The sequence below is a fragment of the Phaenicophaeus curvirostris genome, chromosome 24 (assembly GCF_032191515.1).
Source record: "Phaenicophaeus curvirostris isolate KB17595 chromosome 24, BPBGC_Pcur_1.0, whole genome shotgun sequence".
NCBI lineage: Eukaryota > Metazoa > Chordata > Aves > Cuculiformes > Cuculidae > Phaenicophaeus > Phaenicophaeus curvirostris.
In genome coordinates this window covers 4,930,718-4,950,378 of record NC_091415.1, presented here as the reverse complement: position 1 = coordinate 4,950,378, position 19,661 = coordinate 4,930,718, and the positions used below count along the sequence as shown (strand labels likewise).

At 51.4% G+C, this 19,661-nt stretch overlaps 1 protein-coding gene across 1 annotated transcript; it reads right to left on the bottom strand.

Moving 5' to 3' along the window:
• Nucleotides 1-234: 234 nt before the first annotated feature.
• Nucleotides 235-17,738, bottom strand: MAPK13 (mitogen-activated protein kinase 13). The gene is made up of 12 exons (XM_069875799.1): nt 16,628-17,738; nt 11,856-11,985; nt 11,422-11,480; nt 9,763-9,871; nt 8,844-8,873; nt 7,654-7,701; nt 6,216-6,330; nt 5,784-5,855; nt 4,842-4,921; nt 3,958-4,036; nt 2,070-2,246; nt 235-1,795 (listed from the first exon to the last, which is right to left on the bottom strand). Exons 1-12 carry the CDS (start codon nt 16,744-16,746, stop codon nt 1,716-1,718), a joined length of 1,098 nt encoding a protein of 365 aa, XP_069731900.1. The 5' UTR covers nt 16,747-17,738; the 3' UTR covers nt 235-1,715.
• Nucleotides 17,739-19,661: the final 1,923 nt, after the last annotated feature.

Sequence of the window (19,661 nt, the reverse complement as noted above, 5' to 3'; positions counted from 1 at the left end):
TCACTAAATAAGTGAATGAATTAACATTTGCATAGGCAAATAACAAATGTGAAACGTCCATGAAAATGTAGTAACAGGAATCCGTGAAGCTCTTACTCACAAGGATGTTTTCTAGCCTGTAGTGGGTTTTGCCAGATAATCTATTTAATAAGATTATCTTAGATGCTATTTATAATGATGCCGACCAAAGGAGCTAATCTGACACCAAGAAACTAAGATATTTGAATTTATTCTCTGTCTTCACCGAGTTAATTATTGTGTGTCTCTTTCTGCTAATGCTACACTATTGCAACATACTTTTCTGCTTTTTCCTCCACAATATATTAACTTTTTTAGTTAGTTAGGACTGACAACTGACTGTTTTCTAACCGATCAGTTTAAATGTCTTTTCATACCGAGGAATGAGCAGCCAGTAAAGAGAGTTGAAGGTTTAATGGATGGTCCAGGGCAGAAGGAATGAGAATATAAGGGGGGACATTGCTGGGCTGTGTGAGGAAAGAGTGATGCTGCCACGAGATAAAGGCAGCCTGGAGCAGGGAGAGCCCAGGGAGAGGGTGCAGAGCGTGAGATAAGCGTGGTGAGGAGAGGATGGATGAGGAAACCAGGCTGAGCAGAAAGAAGAGACAGCAGGACTGTTTGATAATAACCCAGCTCCTTCAGATACCCAGTCGACCAGTGTGGGAAAGCAGCCTTGAATGCGTAGAATCATAGGATGGCTTGGGTTGGAAGGAACCTTAAAGCCCTCCCCAGCTTTCTGGGAGCCCCTTTCAGCACTGGAAGCTGCTCGAAGGTCTCCCTGCAGTCTTTTCTTCTCCAGGCTGAACAACCCCAGCTCTCTCATCCTGTCCTCATATAGGAGGTTCTCCAGCCCTTGGATCATCTCTGTGGCCTGCTCTGGTCCTGCTCCAACAGCTCCATGTCCTTGTGCTGAGAACTCCAGAGCTGGACACAGGGCTCCAGGTTTGGTCTCATCAGAGCAGAGCAGAGGGGCAGAATCCCTTCCCTCCCCGCTGCTCCCACTGCTCTGGATGCAGCCCAGGAGCTGTTTGCATCCAGCAGCACAGAGGAGGCAGCGCTGATCAAAAATCAGGAAACGAAATATGCGGAGGAAAAAAAGAGGAGAATGAGGCTGTCCAGATGGGGAAGCACCCTGGAAGGGAGTTTTTGTATAGCGAGAGCCTGGAGCTGCTCTGAGCAGATTCCCAGGCTGTCCTGAAGCCAACACCATCTCAGCATCTCACTTTGCTGGATGCTCTTCGACTGCTCAGGGAGGGGGACGCCCTCAGAGTTAGGCTGGATAAAGTCTTGTCCTGAATTTCTCAATTTCTGATTATTTTGCTTAGACACACTTCCCCAGCAATTTTACCTTTTTCTTTTCACAATTAACGTACCAAAACTCCTGCTTGGAAAGACGAAGGAGAAAAGAGCAATGAAACCCTTGCTCTCTCAAGAGGATGAATACGGAATAAAAACCCCAAAAGCACAGGTGAAATTCTCCAGCTTAAAGTTTCAATGAGAATATATTTATCCTTTGTGTCGAAAACGGTTCGGGGTGCTTTCCCCTTGAGTAGAACGAAGTCCAAGCACGGTGTCATCCTCGTGTCAGCACATAGAGAAGTCCCACAGGGCAAACGGTGGCCACCAGCGAGGCAGCACGAAGTCAATCCCATCGGTCACCCAGGAGAAGAGAATCCCAGCCACGGCCACACCGGTCACTATAAAGACATCCCACTTCGCTTCTTTGAGTCCTTCCGTGCAATGGGACTGAAGGACAAGATCTCCTTGTAAATATGCTCTTGGAAAACAGAATGAAATAACCATGAATGTGGGATTTTCGAGGACACAAATGAAAGTTTCAGGGTTAGTGTGCAGGGAGGAAGTGTTGAGGGGAGAGGGTAGGGCAGGTACAAGCTGGAAAAGACAGAGTAAAGAGGTAAAAAGAGGCCCTAGAGAGATGGAGGGATCTTTGCTGAATGCATAAAAGCAAAAGCAAGGAAAGGGAGATGTGCCCGAGAAGGAGAGGCAGGACAGCCCCATGCTAGAAGCTTCAAAGAAGAGAAACTTCTTACTTCTCCACTCATCTAGTGAGAGCTTTTCGTGTTCCAGAGAATCGTCATAGGACTGTTGCGCTTCCGTCTCCTCCTCGATGTCTCGGAACTGCTCAAAATAGCGATGAGCCAACGCCTCCGTGGCCGTGATGCGCTTCTCCACATCCAGCTGCAGCATCTTGTCGAGCAGGTCCACTGCTGCAAGAGAAAATAGGAACAGGGCTAAGAAAGGTGGGATGGAGAGCTGGCCTCCTGCACATGAATGCTGCAAGTGATGGGACGAGTGTTTCCAGTCCTACATCTCCAGAAAACAAGAGATTCCTCAGCTTGGCCAAGACTGTGGAGCTCCAGGCAACGGGGATGCTGAAGCCACCCAAGCGCAGCCTTGGGGAGCTCTTACTGCCAGAAGCAGAGGTGTAAATTGCAGAGAAATAATAAATTAGTCCTTGCTGCACTGATGGGACTGCAAAAAAACATGAACAGCGAGCCAGTAACTTGCTGTTTTTCATCTACTTCAAGTTATTTTTCAGATTTAATCATTTACTTTCACTCTGACCCCCACGACTCAAAGTAGACCTGAAGTGAGTAATCTCTACAGAAATCTCTACATCCCTGGTGAAGAGGCAGGAAGGAAACAGATACCGACGAGAGTGTGAAAACCAAGGGGGAGCAGGGGTAACAGACGACTGCTTTCCTCCTTTTAGCTTTTTGAAGAGTTTTGCTCTCTCTCACCTCTAATCTACTTGGGAAAAGAGCTCCTTGTAAGAGATTGATTTCTACCCTGAAAATTGTCCATCTCAGCCTCCTGTTAAGAATCAACAGGCCCAGATGTTCAATAAACAGTTAGGATCAAAGCTGTACTCTAAAAAATACATAAATAAATTGCTGGCATGGGCTGTGGGGTGCTCTTAGCATTTTATCAGGACCCGCGATGCCTTAATGTGGGGCTGGGGAATAATAATGAACAAAGAATCACAGGATGCTTTAGGCTGGAAGGGACCTTTACAGGTCATCCAGACCAATCTCCAAGCAGGAGCAGGGACACCTCACACTGGATCAAGGTGCTCCAAGCCCCATCCAACCTGGCCTTGAACCCCTCCAGGGATGGAGTAACCACCACTGCTCTGGGCAACCTGGGCCGGGGCCTCCCCACCCTCACAGCAAAACATTTCTTCCTTATATCCAGTTTAAATCTACCCTTCCCTGAGTTTAAAATCATTACTCTTTGTCCTTTCACAACAGGACTTGGTAAAAAGTCCCTCCCCAGCTTTCCTGGAGCCTCTTTGAGCACTGGAAGCTGTTTTAAGGTCTCCCCTCAGCCTTCTCTTCTCCAGGCTGAACAACCCCAACTCTCTCCGCCTGGCCTTGTAGAAAGAAGAGCTGTTTTTTTTATCTAAATGCTGTTGATTATAACATCACCTGCTTGGCTACAAGCAAGGAAGGCGATATCAGCCAAAATCCACCCCAACACTCATACCAAGTGCAGCTCTCCTAATCCCATAATTTGCATCCCACAACCTAGATGCCCTGTTGTATCGAGCACCTGCTCTCTTCTGGCTTGATCGGAGAGTCAGAGGTTTATCTCTTCCTTAAATATCGTCTGCTACAGGCTGTGTCATTTCATAATCAATAAAAAAAAAAGAAGTAGTAAATGGCCAAGAACAGCAGAACATCACCATTTGACAGTTGGACTGGATGAGCTTAGAGGTCTTTTCCAACCTTGATGATTCTGCGATTCTGTATTACCAATAAAGAATATTTTTTCTTTTAGCTCACTTGTATTTGCCCTGGGGAGGGGCAGGGCACAACCTGCAAGGAGGGGAAGTAGCAAGGAATTATGAGAAAGAGGAGTCCAGCCTTCCTCCTGCCCCGCTGTGAAAGCTCCCGAGAAATGCTGGAGGCGACTTACCCAGAGGATTGGCTTTGGGGAAGAGCACGGACAAGTCCTTCTTGGGGATTTTAGGAAGGGACTTGATGTAACTCTTGGCCTAAAAGAGAAAATAAAGCAGAGACTTTTACTGCACGTGGACAAGCGCGAGGGGGGCTGTGAAATGCAGGTCTGGGGTCTGGTGGCTCAGGTGAGCAAAGGCACACAAAGAGGAGAGAAAATCATAGAATCATAGAATAACCAGGTTGGAAGAGACCCACCGGATCATCGAGTCCAACCATCCCAGACATCATATTTCAGTGACCTGTTTGCAAGGAATTGTTTTTATCAATTGAGATACAGAAATAGTCACGCATTAAGGGCCAAACCAGAGAAGAGAGGAGGTCGGTGGTTCTCTGGGGCACCAGGCACCTTACCCAGGAGCCCTGACTCCCAGTCTCTGCAATCCACACCAGTCCCTAACACAATGCTGAACCCATCAGATGAGAGAAAGAGAAAAGCCTTCTTTGTCAAGGAGGAAAGACTTCTGTCCTCCTCCTCTGCTGCAGAAGCAGCACCTCCCGCAGCTCAAAAATGTGGCCAAGTCAACCTCTCCTCACCACATCTCTGCCAATAAATTCCAATGCTCAGAAAATTAACTTCAAGCCCAGCTGAAAGTTAAGTGGTAACGTGAAGATGGATTTTAAATTGGTTTGTTTTTCCCAGAAAGGGTCATTGGGCAGTGGCAGAGGCTGCCCAGGGAGGGGGTTGAGTCACCTTCCCTGGAGGGGTTTAAGGGACGGGTGGACGAGGTGCTGAGGAACATGGTTTAGTGATTGATGGGAATGGTTGGAATCGATGATCCAGTGGGTCTTTTCCAACCTGGTTATTCTATGATTCTATGAATCCGTGGGGAATTTTCTTACCGCTTTGTCCTCCAGCTTCTCCACGAAGTCTTCTCCTGGATGCCCCGTTACTTTCAGGATCTGAGTCAGTTGATCGAGGTCTGCCAGGCTGTGTTAAGGATCACCAGATTGGGAGGGAACCCTGGACACTCCCCAACAGCTCAGCCTGCGGGAGAGCCTGAGGACCCACAGGAGCCACGAGTGGGTTATGATATGAACCCAACAGAGCTGCACCAGCAGAGCTTCATTGGACTGCCCAAAAATGCTCCAAGGCTTTTCTCCTGGGATGCCGTTTCCATCAATAGATGAGTTTGTGGCACAGCTCCGCCAGGGCGTGTGCCCGTGGCCTTGGGGGATACACAAGGGTTTGGGGGTGGAGCTGTGGTTTGGGGACGGAGCTACAGCCACGCAAAGTTAGACTGCTAATATAGATCACAGGTAGCCAGCACAGAGGCGTATTTGGCTTCACCCCCTCCTATCTTCTCTCCATTTACCTCACCAAAAAGCCTGGTCCCTGCGATTATCTCTTGGTAAACCAGACTAACGCAAGTGACCTTCCAGTACCTGAAGGGGTTACCAGAAACCTGGGGAGGGGCTGTTCACAAAGGCTTGTGGTGATAGGACGAGGGGCAATGGGGATAAACTGGAGAGGGGCAGATTTAGACTAGACATAAGGAGGAATTTCTTCACCATGAGAGTGCTGAGACACTAGCACAGGTTGCCCGGAGCGGTGGTGGCTGCCCCATTCCTGGAGGGGTTCAAGGCCAGGTTGGATGGGGCTTGGAGCCCCTGATCCAGTGGGAGGTGTCCCTGTCCATGGCAGGGGTGGAACTGGATGATCTTTAAGAACCCAAACTGTTCTACGATTCTATTTTTCTCAGTAACCCCATTCATAAAAGCCCTTTTGCACACCCAAGAATTATTCCACCCGCCCAAAGGACAAGGTTCAGCTTGAAAGGATACAGTCTTTTCCTTTAAACAACGTTTTCCCGGTCAGCATTTCTGCCATGATGCAGCCGATAGACCAGATGTCCACTGTTCAGAGAGAAAAAAGGTGAAAAACACAATTATAAAACAGGACAGTAAAAAGGCAGCGGTGACTGCTGGGGCTGTCACCTGCTTTTTCAGTCTGTGGCAGGCACTGATTTAAATTTCATTCCCATTTTCCACCACCCCTTGTTCTTTCTATGCTTTTAAAATCCCTGCTTTCATCATTTCCCGCAAGCGCTGGCTCTGGGAGTCGTGCAGCAGCTTCGGGACTCGCCCTGCTCCAGGGGACAAAGGTGATAAAGAAGAAAACCATCTGGATGATGACGTGGGGGTTGAGCCGGGCGTGAGAGCAGGATCCCCGGGTTCGTCACCAGACGGTCACCCCGCTGAAGCAACGCGGCTCACCTGTCTGGTTGTAATGCATCCAGTTGAGGATGACTTCTGGGGCTCGGTACCAGCGCGTAACCACGTAGCCCGTCATCTCAGCATCAGCGTGTCTGGCCAAGCCAAAATCCAAGATCTGCAGTTCACCAAAGGAAGAAAAAAAAAGGGCAGGAAAGAAAAGAGAAATCCTACAGGCAAGTGAGAATCTACTTCTAAGAGGAAACAAAGCAGATCCAACCAGATAATAACAAAGCTCCGGCTCCACCACCCACGGAACAGTTCCAAGATCTAACAGGTTTGTCTTAATTCCACGGCAAATTGCAAGCTGGCTGCAAAACCTGTTGTTGTGCGAAGACCCTGCAGAAAGGATCGGCGCTTTGTGCTACCTGGAAGGTCACTCCCTTTCTGGAAGCTTAAGTTTCAACACTATGAGCTTTATTTACTTGAGTTCTTCTATAACCTGGTGGTGAAGGCACATTCCCGGTACAGCACGACTCACTCTTTCCTATAAAAACACCCTGCAGCTGTCAGGGATGGCATCTCCCTCAGAACTGGAGACAAACATGGTTTGACCCAACCTTTACAAGCAATGGAACCATCCTCTGTAATATCATAGAATCATGGAACGGTTTGGGTTGGAAGGGACCTCAAAGCCCATCCAATTCCACCCCTGCCATGGGCAGGGACACCTCCCACTGCATCAGGGGCTCCAAGCCCCATCCAACCTGGCCTTGAACCCCTCCAGGGATGGGGCAGCCACCACTGCTCTGGGCAACCTGTTCCAGGGCCTCCCCACCCTCACAGGAGAACATTTCTTCCCAAGATCTCCTCTCCATCTCCCTTCTTGCAGCTGAAAACCATCCCCCTCATCCCATCCCTGCCTTCCCTGATCCAGAGCCCCTTCCCAGCTCTCCTGGAGCTCCTTTGAGCACTTGAAGCTGCTCCAAGGTCTCCCTGGAGCCTTCTCTTCTCTAGGCTGAAAACCTACGTACACTACAGAAATCTCTATATTGCAGGAAACACGAGCTAGGGCAGAGCACCGAGCTAGAGCACCATGAGCTGCCAGCAAACCCTTCAGAGCAACACGACAAAGAGCTTCCTCTGGAATCACAACAACCAAGGCAATGAGAACCAGAGGGTAACAGTGGCTGGTTCCAGTTATCCTTCAGGGATCGTTCACCTAACGCAAGGATTACTCAGCAGTATTGAATTTATTTAGGAAGTCATTACGAGCTGCTGTGCCGCAGGAATTACGGCGACAGGATGTTCATGCCAAGTCTTGGGCCCTGATTCAGCAACTTACATCAGCAGGTGAGTATTTCTCACTGTCTGCAACCACCAGGTAACGAAACCCCTCAGAAGGCAAGAGGAAACACGACAGTGCCAGGTTCCTGCTGGCCGAGCAGCTCCTCCAGGGTCTGAGATGCTACATGCTACAAAATGATGCTTTTCCACCTACCTTTAGCTGACAGTCCTCGTTCACGGCCAGGTTGCCCGGCTTCAGGTCCTGCGGCAGACAAGAGCAGAATAATAAGGATATCGTGGAATCATTAAGGTTGGAAAAGCCCTCTAAGCTCATCCAGTCCAACCACCAGCCCAACCCCACCTGCTAAACCGTGTCCCCAAGTGCCACGGTCACACAGTTTTTGAACCCCCCCAGGGATGAAGGCTCCACCACCACCCTGGGCAGCCTCTGCCAGGGCTTCACCTCTCTGTCAGAGAAGAAACTTTTCCTAATATCCAATCTAAACCTCCCCTGGTGCAACTTGAGGCCGTTTCTCCTTGTCCTTTCACTTGTCACTTGGGAGAAGAGCCCAGCACCTGCCTGGCTCCAACCTCCTTTCTGGAGCTGCAGAGTGATGAGGTCTCCCCTCAGCCTCCTCTTCTCCAGGCTAAACACCCCCAGGTCCCTCAGCTGCTCCCACAACCCCTGTTCTCCAGCTCCTTCCCGGGTCTGTTCCCTTCTCCAGACACGCTCCAGCCCCTCAATGTCCTTCTTCGAGTGAGGAGCCCAAAACTGAACCCAGGATTCAAGGTGCGGCCTCCCCAGCACTGAGTCCAGGGGTCGATCCCTTCCCTGCTCCTGCTGGCCACCCCATGGCTGATCCAAGCCAGGATGCTGGTGGCCTCCTTGGCCACCTGGGCCGCTGCTGGCTCGTGTTCAGCCACTGCCAACCAGCACCCCAAGGGCCTTTGCCTCCAGACAGCTTTCCAGCCACCCTTCCCTAAGCGTTGCAACTCAAAACAGGAGCCTCAGCCAACCCTCCACTCGCCCTCAATGGGGTCCCACAAAACCCCAAGTCCAGTATCAACAGAGCAAAGATACCACCCCTGCCATATTGCTCAGCTTTTTTCTGAAACAGAAAAAAATTCTATTTTTCATATATATAATTATATTTTTTCATTCAGAAAGCACCTTAAAACACTTCTCTGCTCAACAGAAAATAGAGCATTTCCTCAAAATGCTGCACAAATGAGAAAACCCAACCTTGTGTTGGGTGAAGAAAGGAAAAGAAAGAGGACACCAAAGAGACCGTAGAGCAGAGGAGGCCGTTAGTGAAAAAATATGTAAGAATTTATTAACTTTACACCCAAGCTGCGCTTCTGCTAAACAGACAAAAATGAGAGAGAGGGCTCCCATGCACTTACCCTGTGGATGATGCCGGCGGAATGAATGTACTGCAATAGAAAGAGAAGCCACAACGTGACCACCAGTGGACAAAGCTTTCTGTTCTCCAGCAGAGAAACAAGAGCTACAACCAAGAACTCGCTGAGAACCCAACTCTGCTCTTGCTGTGGGACCCCCAGCCCCGGGGCAGCGGCTTGGAAGGAAATCCCTGCCCTGGATTTCTGTGTTTGCAATTCTAGTGCCCCTCTAAAGAGGTGCAGAGGAGAAATGGGGCAATTCCTCGCTTTATTTAAACTCGAGAGAGCAGTGATGTGAGGAGCGGTGTCATTAAAGGAATCTCGTTAATGCCTGGCAGCCCCAGCTAAGGATGTTCAGGGGCAGCAGTAAGACACGGTCTCCACATCTCTGCTTTCTCCAAGCCAACTGCTGCAGCACATTCCTTCCTTATTCTATTGAATAGAAAATCATTCTCTCCATCTTCCTCCCCAAAAGCCTCCGTCTGGAATCCAGCAGAAACTCCCGTCGCTGCCAGCCTCTTCCATGGAGATTTGCTAAGGCTTTGGGCAAGCCAGAGTTGATGTTGATCACTCCTCCACGTTGCTCAGGCCTGATAAAGGATGTTTGCCTTCTAAAACTCCAAAACGAGTCTTAGAGAGTGTAATTTGCCAGCATTTTGTGTATCAGAGTGACACAACCATCACGGAAAACCCACCACAAGGTCTATGACTGCTGGTGCTTTGATCCCAAATCAACCGATGGCACCAAATAGTCAGTTTGCTGGAACAAGAGAAGTTCAACAGCAATTATCTCGTCTCAGGGGATGCCCTGAAACCCCCAAATCTTCTTATGCGATGTTGAGAGGGGTTTTGTTACCATCAGCCCAGAGGTGACGTGTGGAGGAGGAACAGCGAGTCATTAACCCCCTCCAGACCCACCTACCTTCAGCCCTTTCAGCATTTGGTAGACCAGGTACTGGATCTTTTCATCGCTGAATTCATGTCCCATGATCTTTTGTAAATCTGTCCGCATGTACGGCATCACCAGGTAGCTAAAAGGCAGGAAGACAAGGCCCTGAGTCTAGAAGAAAAACACAGGGAACCAGGCTAGCCTTGTCCTCACGTGGGGTTCTTTGGCCGTGTTGCTGGGACAACGTCCCTGGCCAACTAGCGCAGCATGAAGGGGTGCCGGGATTCCAACCTGCTCTGAAAACTCAACTCAGATCTCTGACACCAAGTAAGAACAAGGATCTTACAAGCTGTAACCACATTAATTTACTTTAGACCTCGAGTGATGTTCAGTTCTGGGTGACCTTGCACCACTGGGGAGCTGAAACCTCTTGTGAAGCTCTAAATACTCTTGTAGAACTGCTGTGTCGGCTCACAAATTTCTTTCATAGAATCATAGAATAGCCAGGTTGGAAGAGACCCAGCAGATCATCGAGTCCAACCATTCCCATCAATCACTAAACCATGTCCCTCAGCACCTCGTCCACCTGTCCCTTAAACCCCTCCAGGGAAGGGGACTCAACCCCCTCCCTGGGCAGCCTCTGCCAGGGACCAATGACCCTTTCTGTGAAAAATTTTCCTAATGTCCAGCCTGAACCTCCCCTGGTGGAGCTTGAGGCCATTCCCTCTCGTCCTGTCCCCTGTCCCTTGGGAGAAGAGCCCAGCTCCCTCCTCTCCACAACCTCCTTTCAGGGAGTTGCAGAGAGCAATGAGGTCTCCCCTCAGCCTCCTCTTCTCCAGGCTAAACACCCCCTAATCTTTGCGGTGCTCTCCAGCCCTGCCTTGGAAGACAGCATCCAACTTCCTTCACTCTTTGCCCTACCTGCTGAAACTGCTAATTAGTTGATGGTCTTCCAGCAGGAACCTTCACACGCTTTTCCTGCGGCTACAAACCACGCGGCCGTCAGCCAAAACCCCAAACCCAGGTGCACGCCGCTCGCACCCGAGGATGGGCAAGGGAAAACCACTTGTCCAACCTGACCATCAACACCGAGAGCTGGGCCAGAGGAACCCCAGCCAGAATCAAGATGAAAAGCAAGCCAGATCTTTAAAATGCCCGGGTTAATTACCCCAGGACCTGATGAATGGTACTTCTCCTATTCCAAGAGTGTCCTCGTAGCTCAGTAGCTACGCAGACAGTGTGTTTGCGTGGATCACACTACGAGGGATACGCTAAGAGATGGAATGCCTCTTCATTATGTATATTATATATAGAATCATAGAATCATAGAATCACCAGGTTGGAAGAGACCCACCGGATCATCGAGTCCAACCATTCCTATCGAACACTAAACCATGTCCCTCAGCACCTCGTCCACCCGTCCCTTAAACCCCTATACGTTACATACAGTATGTGTAGACCATTCCAACCCAGCATGAGATCTGTTTCTGTATTCTGAGTGTTTAAGCTGTGAGAATTAGTTTGTGCTTTTGATTCTCCCTGTTATTTGGGGGTGACTGGCTTTAGTTCAGCCCCGTTTCAACTCAACCCGTTGGGCTGCACCTCAAACTGATCTATCACCCAGCAGCTGAGTCCCAACTGTCTTAGACCAAGGCTGAGGTTAGACAAAGCAAACGCAAACTCCACACTTACAAGTCCTGGAATCCCTGGTAGGAGGGGGCGGAGGTGAAGACATCAAGCAGCCCGATGACCTGATGGAGAAGAGAAGTCCAAGTTTAAACCTGGAAAATGTTTGCTACACACGTGGCGCTCGGGGAGCAGCTCTGCATCGGCATGTGCATGTGGGTGAGCACTGAGAACTCCATCCGAGGAATCCAAGGACTCCTCACTATGCTGGGCAGCTGCTTTTCCTCTTACTAATCCAAGGGAGCACCCATTACACATCTGCTTCAGCCTGGTGCCAACTGGGCGCAGCGGGCAGGTACCAGTCAAACCCCGAGACGGCACGTGCCAAACGCCGTGACCTCTCAATTACAAGAAAGGTGACGCCACCAGGAAGGATTTGCTCCCAGGAGGCAAGAAAATCCCCCTTGTTTCAGCAGGGATGGATCGAAAGGAGCACTTACGTTCTCGTGCTGCATGTGCTTCAACAGCATCAGCTCTCGGTATGCTCTCTTGGCAAAGATCTCCGACTGGAACGGGCGGCACAGCTTCTTGATGGCCACTTTCTCCCCTGTCTTCTTGTCTATGGCTGAACTGCAGCGGACAAAGAAAATACAGCTCTAACGTTGGCAGTATGCTTTACCGAACCCTGCAGTACCCAGGGTCTTCTCTTCAGGAAGAGCTAATTCTGGAGTTCGCAGGAGAACAGCAGAACGCCCTGTGATCGTTCCTGTGCACACAGATTTTACCCTCTACAGCTCTGGGCAGCAGCCCACAGCCCATGCTCTTTCATAGAATCATAGAATAACCAGGTTGGAAGAGACCCAACAGATCATCGAGTCCTTTGGAGGACTTGGTGGGATATCAACCAAATTTTTAATGGCTCATTTTCATGAGGGAACGAGCTAACAGAGCTGTGAAAAGAGGGAATCATAGAATCATAGAATAACCAGATTGGAAGAGTCCAACCATTCCCATCCATCATTAAACCATGTCCCTCAGCACCTCGTCCACCCGTCCCTTAAACCCCTCCAGGGAAGGTGACTCAACCCCCTCCCTGGGCAGCCTCTGCCAGGGACCAATGACCCTTTCCATGAAAAATTTCTTTCTGATATCTAGTCTGAACCTCCCCTGGCGGAGCTTGAGGCCATTCCCTCTCGTCCTGTCCCCTGTCCCTTGGGAGAAGAGCCCAGCTCCCTCCTCTCCACAACCTCCTTTCAGGGAGTTGCAGAGAGCAATGAGGTCTCCCCTCAGCCTCCTCTTCTCCAGGCTAAACACCCCCAGCTCTCTCAGCCGTTCCTCATCAGGCCTGTTCTCCAGCCCCCTCACCAGCTTCGTTGCTCTTCTCTGGACTCGCTCCAGAGCCTCAACATCCTTCAAACACAAGCCAGCAGAGCCCCAGCAGTGAAGAGGACCCACACGACCTGGGTGCATCCATCATGCCATCACCAGCCAGGCCAGGGAGGGGATCGTCCCTCTCTGCTCCTCGCTGGGGCAGCCCCACCTTGAGCAATGGGGGCAGTTTTGGATGCTACAGGATAAAAAAGATCAAAAGCTAGTGGAGAGCATCCAGAGGAGGGCACAGAGTTGGTGAAGGGTTTAGAGGGGAAGAGTGTGAGGAGCAGCTGAAGTCACCGGAGCTGCTCAGCCTGGAGAAGAGGAGGCTGAGGGGAGACCTCATGGTGCTCTGCACCTTCCTCACGTGGGGAGGAGGAGGAGCTGAGATCTTCCCTCTGGACCTGACAGAGTGGCAGGATGATGTGCTGGGGAGGGGTTGGCTGGCCATTAGGAAGAGGTTCTTCCCCCAGAGGGTGGTGGAGCACTGGAACACCTCCCAGGGACGCAGTCACAGCGCCAAGCTGGACAATATTCCACAAAAACCACCTCAGCCACGCAGTGTGAAAGTTGGGGCTGTCCAACTCGATGGGGGACTCGATGATCCTCGCAGGTCCCTTCTTACTCAGGGAATTCTATGAGAAACAAATATTTAAAGGTCAGGATTGGTTGTGATTCTGCCTTCTCCATCCCCAGCACAGGGAAAGGCGGGAATACAGCAACTCCTGCTCTGCCATCCGTGTGGTGGTTGTTGTCTTTTAAGGTACCTCAGTCGTCTTCTCTGTGTTTTGGAGCAAAGAAAGTGGGTGTCACACAAAAGGAAATGCAGGCTGCTGGAGTTCATTCTTCTGCATTTGGGATTTTGGATGCTTCTCTCGTGTAAAAACACACGCAGCTAAAAATTTATCACAAGAGATTGTGATAAAGCTGGTGAAAAGCTGGTATCGCAGCTGCCGCTGGAGATGAGAAACGACATTCCCTCTGGTCACATTTGCTGTTTGTGGTTGGATGGGGTGATGTCGCGATGCTGTCTCTGCTTTTAGAGGTTCTTTGATAAGAAGCGGGCATGGGGGTCCTCAGGCAGAGAGAGACACGATTCAGGATTCTTGGAGGGGTTTTCCTGGGGTTCTCAGTGCCCCCGTCACACAGCGGTGCCTCCGCCTCTCCTTCACCCCTCCAAGAGGCAAATCCCTGCCAAACCCTGCTGTGGGTTTCCAGAGCAGTTCCCATCTTTTGTAAATCCTTATCGGAAGAGAAGGCCCCAGGGAGACCTTGGAGCATCTTCCGATGCTCAAAGGGGCTCCAGGCAAGCTGGGGAGGGGCTCTGGATCAGAGAGGGCAGGGGTAGGACTTGGGGAACCGTTTTGAGCTGCAAGAGGGGAGATTGAGATGAGATCTTAAGGAGAAACATTCTCCTGTGAGGGTGGAGAGGTCCTGGCCCAGGTTGCCCAGAGCAGGGGTGGCTGCCCCATCCCTGGAGGTGTCCAAGGCCAGGCTGGATGGGGCTTGGAGCCCCTGATCCAGTGGGAGGTGTCCCTGCCCGTGGCAGGGGTGGGACTGGATGAACTTTGAGGTCCCTTCCAACCCAAACCATTCCATGATTTGATGATTCTATAACTATAAATCAACACGTCCAGCCCCACGGCTCTTATCTGCAGAGCCTAACCGAGCCCATGTGAACACCATGAGCGCTTTGCACGCATTTCCCAGCCTCGCGCAGACACTTTTCTCCTGCTTCCTTCTCAGAAGTGATGCGTGATTCTCTGCCACCAGTCCCCGAACTCCAGGCTCCAGCTGCTGTTCCTTCCTCGAGGCTCATGCAGGATCTGGGATGGGGAGGGGCAGGTACCATAAAGCTGTAAAGCAACGTTACCGTGACCTCCAGGGCCATCACTCAGAGGCAAGACTTCATGACTCTACTGGGAAATTCCACCTCTAAGAACACAATCATGTGGTGCATTTTGCTGGCTTGGGGCTGGTTATGGCAGGAGAGGTGGGATGATCCTGCTCCGCGTGGCTTTCCCTTCGCTTCAGCGCTGAGGAGAGGTTATCAGTTCCTTGCTGGAGATCTTGGAAGCCTTTCTCTTATCATTAGCCACAAGCGATTAGTTGTGGTGTGTCCTCCAGCGTCCTTGGCTACCGACACCTCTCCTCAACCTCCCCGATACCTGCTCTTGGCCACTGAGGTCCCTTCCAGATGCTCCAAGTGGTTCATGACGAGAGCAGCCGCTTCCTTTGAGAGTGATTTCATTAAATCGTTCAACCAGGAAAGCTGGAAGCCAAATTGCTACGGATTCTGGAAGAATTAATGAGGGAAGGAACAGGGCTTTGCTGGTTTGGCTGAGTTTCCCAGCTGCTCAAGGCAGCTCCCAAGAACGCTGCGACGGGAAAGCTTCCCGGCAATTCCCAGCAGAGGACAGCAAATCCTAACTGCACACGCTCTCGTTTCTGCTCTGATACAGGAATGGGCACCAGACTCTCTCTGCCCAGCATTGTCCATGCAATGGAAACACCGTCCTGGCCCCAGAGCTGCTCTAACCCCCAACCCTCCCTCCCAGGACCTTCAGAGCTTCCCCGGGACCAGCAAAAGACTTGTCTTGTTGTTTGGTTGTCTTACGGTGGACAAGGAAGCTTTGGAATGGTTTCCCTTCCCCTTTTTTTCGTTTGTCCTGTCTTCATTTTCTTTTAATCTTCCTGCTTTCCTTTATGCTAAAACCCAGAAAACATTGTACAGATATAAAAACCATTGACCTTGGTCACACCAGATTTTACAGGACTTCTTTAAGGCTTTTTGAGGCTTTGAGGCCCGTGATCCAGCGGGAGGTGTCCCTGCCCACGACAGGGAGGTGGAACTGGATGGGCTTTAAGGTCCTTTCCAACCCAAACCATTCCCTGGAGGTACTTAAAAGACAGGAGGATAAGGTGCTCAGGGACCTGCTTGAGTGGTTGATAGGAATGATTGAACTGGATGGTCCTGGAGGTCTTTTCCAAATTAGTTATTCCATCATTCCATGATTTTAAGCTTCTGAGATGCTTTTCATTGGTATAAAGTAGGGAATGACAACACTGGGGGCCTCTTTGCAGCCAGGGGACAAGGACAGAGCTCAGACCCTGGGTCTTTGCCGCGACAGCCGGTGCAGACTTTGCCCAACACCTACAGAACAGGACACACCTTCTTGGTTTGTTTTGCTTTTTTTTAGCTCAGCTTGTTATGAAACACGGGCTCCCTTCAGCTCCTCTCAATGCGCTGCTTCATATTTAGCCTTTCAAGAAGTCTCCCAGCCCCTCTGGTTCTCCAGGGTAAATAAGAGTTGGATCTGATTGCTGCTGGCCCTCACTGGAGGCAGCTCTGTCCATCTGAGGAACCTCTAAAGGAAGCCCAGGCTGCTCCTGATCCGCAGCTACAATGATTTCTGTCTCTTTTATGATTTCAGGCTGGACGCAGTATCAAGGTGGGGTTGTATGATCCACCTCCGTTCCCCAAGCAGCCCGGTGTCACCAACCCAGGACACTGCACCCCCTCTGCCATCAAATATAAATCATTTTCAGCCAGCCAGGTATTTCCCCCTCTTTGCTGCCGCACAGAAATCCTCCCTCGCTGCAAGCAGGAGAGCTGCCTGACCCCCAGCGCAGAAGGGAACCCCCTGAGCTGCCTACCTGGTCCTCGATCCGCTGCCTCCAGACGAGCTCCGGTGGGGAACTTTCCCCTCTCTGCCCTCCCAGGGCAACCACAGGAAGAAACATCTCGGTTTCTTCAAGCGACCAAGTCTCCAACCCACCGCGGGATGCCAACCGCCTTCATCCCACATGCAAATGGCCTTTTCTAATGGAGGGGAGCTGGGAGGCACCTCCTCATCCCTCCCAACGCGATGCTTTCGACACCCCCCGCTTGCCCACTCACCACACCGAACCGTAGGCTCCGGAGCCCACGGGATGGAGGGACGTGTATCTCCTGGGCAGCTCCCAGAGGGTTTTGTTCACCTCCTGTCTGTAAAACCCTCTTCTCCTTGCGATGTTCATCGCCCGGCGGGTGCGGGATTGCCACCCCCCCAGAGTACCGGAGTACAGGAGGGCTCCTAGGGTGAGACTGGGACAGCGAGGCCTCCGGCGCTGGCGAAGAAGACTCTAGTGAGGTTCCTTCTCCGTTCTCAGCTGTTGGGAGCGTGAAGGGACATGTCTTTGGGCCCTCCTCCCTCCGCCTCCACATTGGCGGACGTGAGGCATCAGGTTTCCGACACGCCTTGGTCTTGTGCAGGTGCCTCTGGACTCTGCGCGAGGAGCTGAGCACCCACCTCCAGCTCCTCTTCTCCTGCTTCCACCGGGCACCGGCCAAGAAATATCCTCGTGGGGCTCGGAGGGGGGTCTCGTGAAATCTCTGCGCTGAACAAGCGGATGAGTAAGGACTCGTCGAGCCGGGGAATCTGGAGAACAAGCCACAGCACCTCGTCAGACGAGCGGGGACATTCCTCTTCCCAGCTGATGGAGGAGAGCTCCAGGCTCGTGACGAAGGACGCCGGGGCGTTCCATCCACGGGAAGGACAAGGAAGCAGCGGAGATTTCTCCCCAGCAGAGCAGGCTGAGGTTCTCCATGTTCATCCAGGTGACTGCGGCGAGGAGGAGCTGCGAGAGCAATCATCCCAAGGGCTGCTCATGCCCCAGGTTTTGCTCGGTCCGGTTTAATATCCCACAGCCCGTCTGACCTCCTTCTCGGATCTTCTCAGATGGTTCCCTGCTGTGCCGGCCAGTTCCAACCCAAACCCAGGCGGTGAGAAGTCTGTTCCTGGTGAGCAGAGAGCACCTCAACGTTTTGCTCCAGCTCGAGGAGGCTCAGGTGGGGCTCCCACACCAGAGCCTGGTGCATCTCTGACGCTTTCCAAAGGAAGTGACTAAGCTGTGTCTTGCCCAGCCAGCCCCACAGCCCTCAAGTCTGCCCAGAGCCTCAAGCTGCACCAGGGGAGGTTTAGATTGGATATTCAGAACAATTTCTTTGCTGACAGCATGGTGAAGCCCTGGCAGAGGCTGCCCAGGGCAGTTGGGGAGTCTCCATCCTTGGAGAAGTTAAAAAACCACGCTTGGGGACTTGGTTTAGCTGGCACGGTGGGGCTGGATGAGCTTAGAGGACTTTTCCAGTCTTAATGATTCTATTCTATCCCCAAAGGTGCCCCTAACGCGGGCAGGATCACAGCCAGGATCCCCAATAACTGGGAATGACTGGGAAAAGTGCATTCAAGGGTTTGGGGAAGACTCCTCGTGCCTGCTTCCAGGCAACTGCCACAACACATCACAGCGCTGGCCCTCACCCGCTTCAAAGAGCCACAGCAGGGGCTGCTGCTCTATAGGACAGACGGACAAGGGGCTGCAGCAGTTTAATCTCACACACACACAAACACCCCGCTCTAACTGAGCCCCAGCTGCAGGAACAGCCCCGTCAGGACATAAAGCTGGGATTGGCCAAGTTCTATAAATATCCTGGTGAGCAAGAGGTGCTACAGCAAACGCTCCCGTGTAGAAGCCAACCTGTAAGTCACTCGTCATTCCATGAACACAGCTCTTGCTCAACCACGCGTGCAGACGCAGGTCAGCAGCGCCCAATTAAGGAGCTGTAAATATCCACAGCACGCCTGGCTGGAGAAAGATGCCGCGATTCCAGTGACCGACCCACAGGGAATAGGAAACCTCGTGTTACACAACTTGATTGTGTCGGTGTAGTTTATTTTTCTTGCCCCCAAGTTCAATTCTCATCAAGCTTATGGGTGTTGTGCTAACCAGAGTATGTTATACCTGAGCACATCCTGGAACGGGGGGTTCAGGGATTCAGGGAGGCGGCTTCCACGCGGTTGAGAAAACCTCCACACACTCTACTTGGCACATAAATCAGCTGCCGCACAGCCCTGCAACACGGGAGCGCAAGAGCACAGGGATCCGCTTCCCAACTTGGGCAGCCAGGTTTATCGGGGCCTGGGAACTTCCAGCATTTTAAGTTTTCTTAGCACAAAGAATGCAGCTTTGGTCAATCATCCTTCCAAGTGAACGGCGCTGATTCATAAGTCAAAAAGAAAGGAAATGCCCGCTGTGGAGGTCCACGATGCTCCTCCTCCCACGGACATCCCCACCAAGATTGGAGCAGAGCAAGTGAAAAAGAAAATCACTTTTTAACAGCAAGTGAACACCAACCAGTTCTGTTGGGGAAGGGGCCGTGGTAGGCGAGGACAACATGGGTCTATTGCACAGAAGAGGCACTGCCATACACCGAACAGAAAATAAACATGTTTCCTTTGTGTCCAGTGCTCAGAGACAACTCTGAGCTTGTTTTCATAGAATCATAGAATAACCAGGTTGGAAAAGACCCATCGGATCATTGAGTCCAACCATTCCCATCAATCACTAAACCATGTCCCTCAGCACCTCATCCACCTGTCCCTTAAACCCTTCCAGGGAAGGGGACTCAACCCCCTCCCTGGGCAGCCTCGGACAGGGACCAATCACCCTTTCCATGAAAAATTTTTTCCTGATGTCCAGCCTGAACCTCCCAGGTGGAGCTTGAGGCCATTCCCTCTCGTCCTGTCCCCTGTCACTTGGGAGAAGAGCCCAGCTCCCTCCTCTCCACAACCTCCTTTCAGGGAGTTGCAGAGAGCAATGAGGTCTCCCCTCAGCCTCCTCTTCTCCAGGCTAAACACCCCCAGCTCTCTCAGCCGTTCCTCATCAGGCCTGTTCTCCAGACCCTTCACCAGCTTCGTTGCTCTTCTCTGGACTCGCTCCAGAGCCTCAACATCCTTCTTGTGGTGAGGGGCCTTCTTGTAGCAAAGGAGCCACCTGGGACAAGGACAGACACAAGCCCAGAGTCACAGACCAATGAGCCTTGGGCCCCCACCCCAACAACCACAGACCGGATCCCACATGGTACAGGGGGGAACTTCACACCAGGCTAACACCAA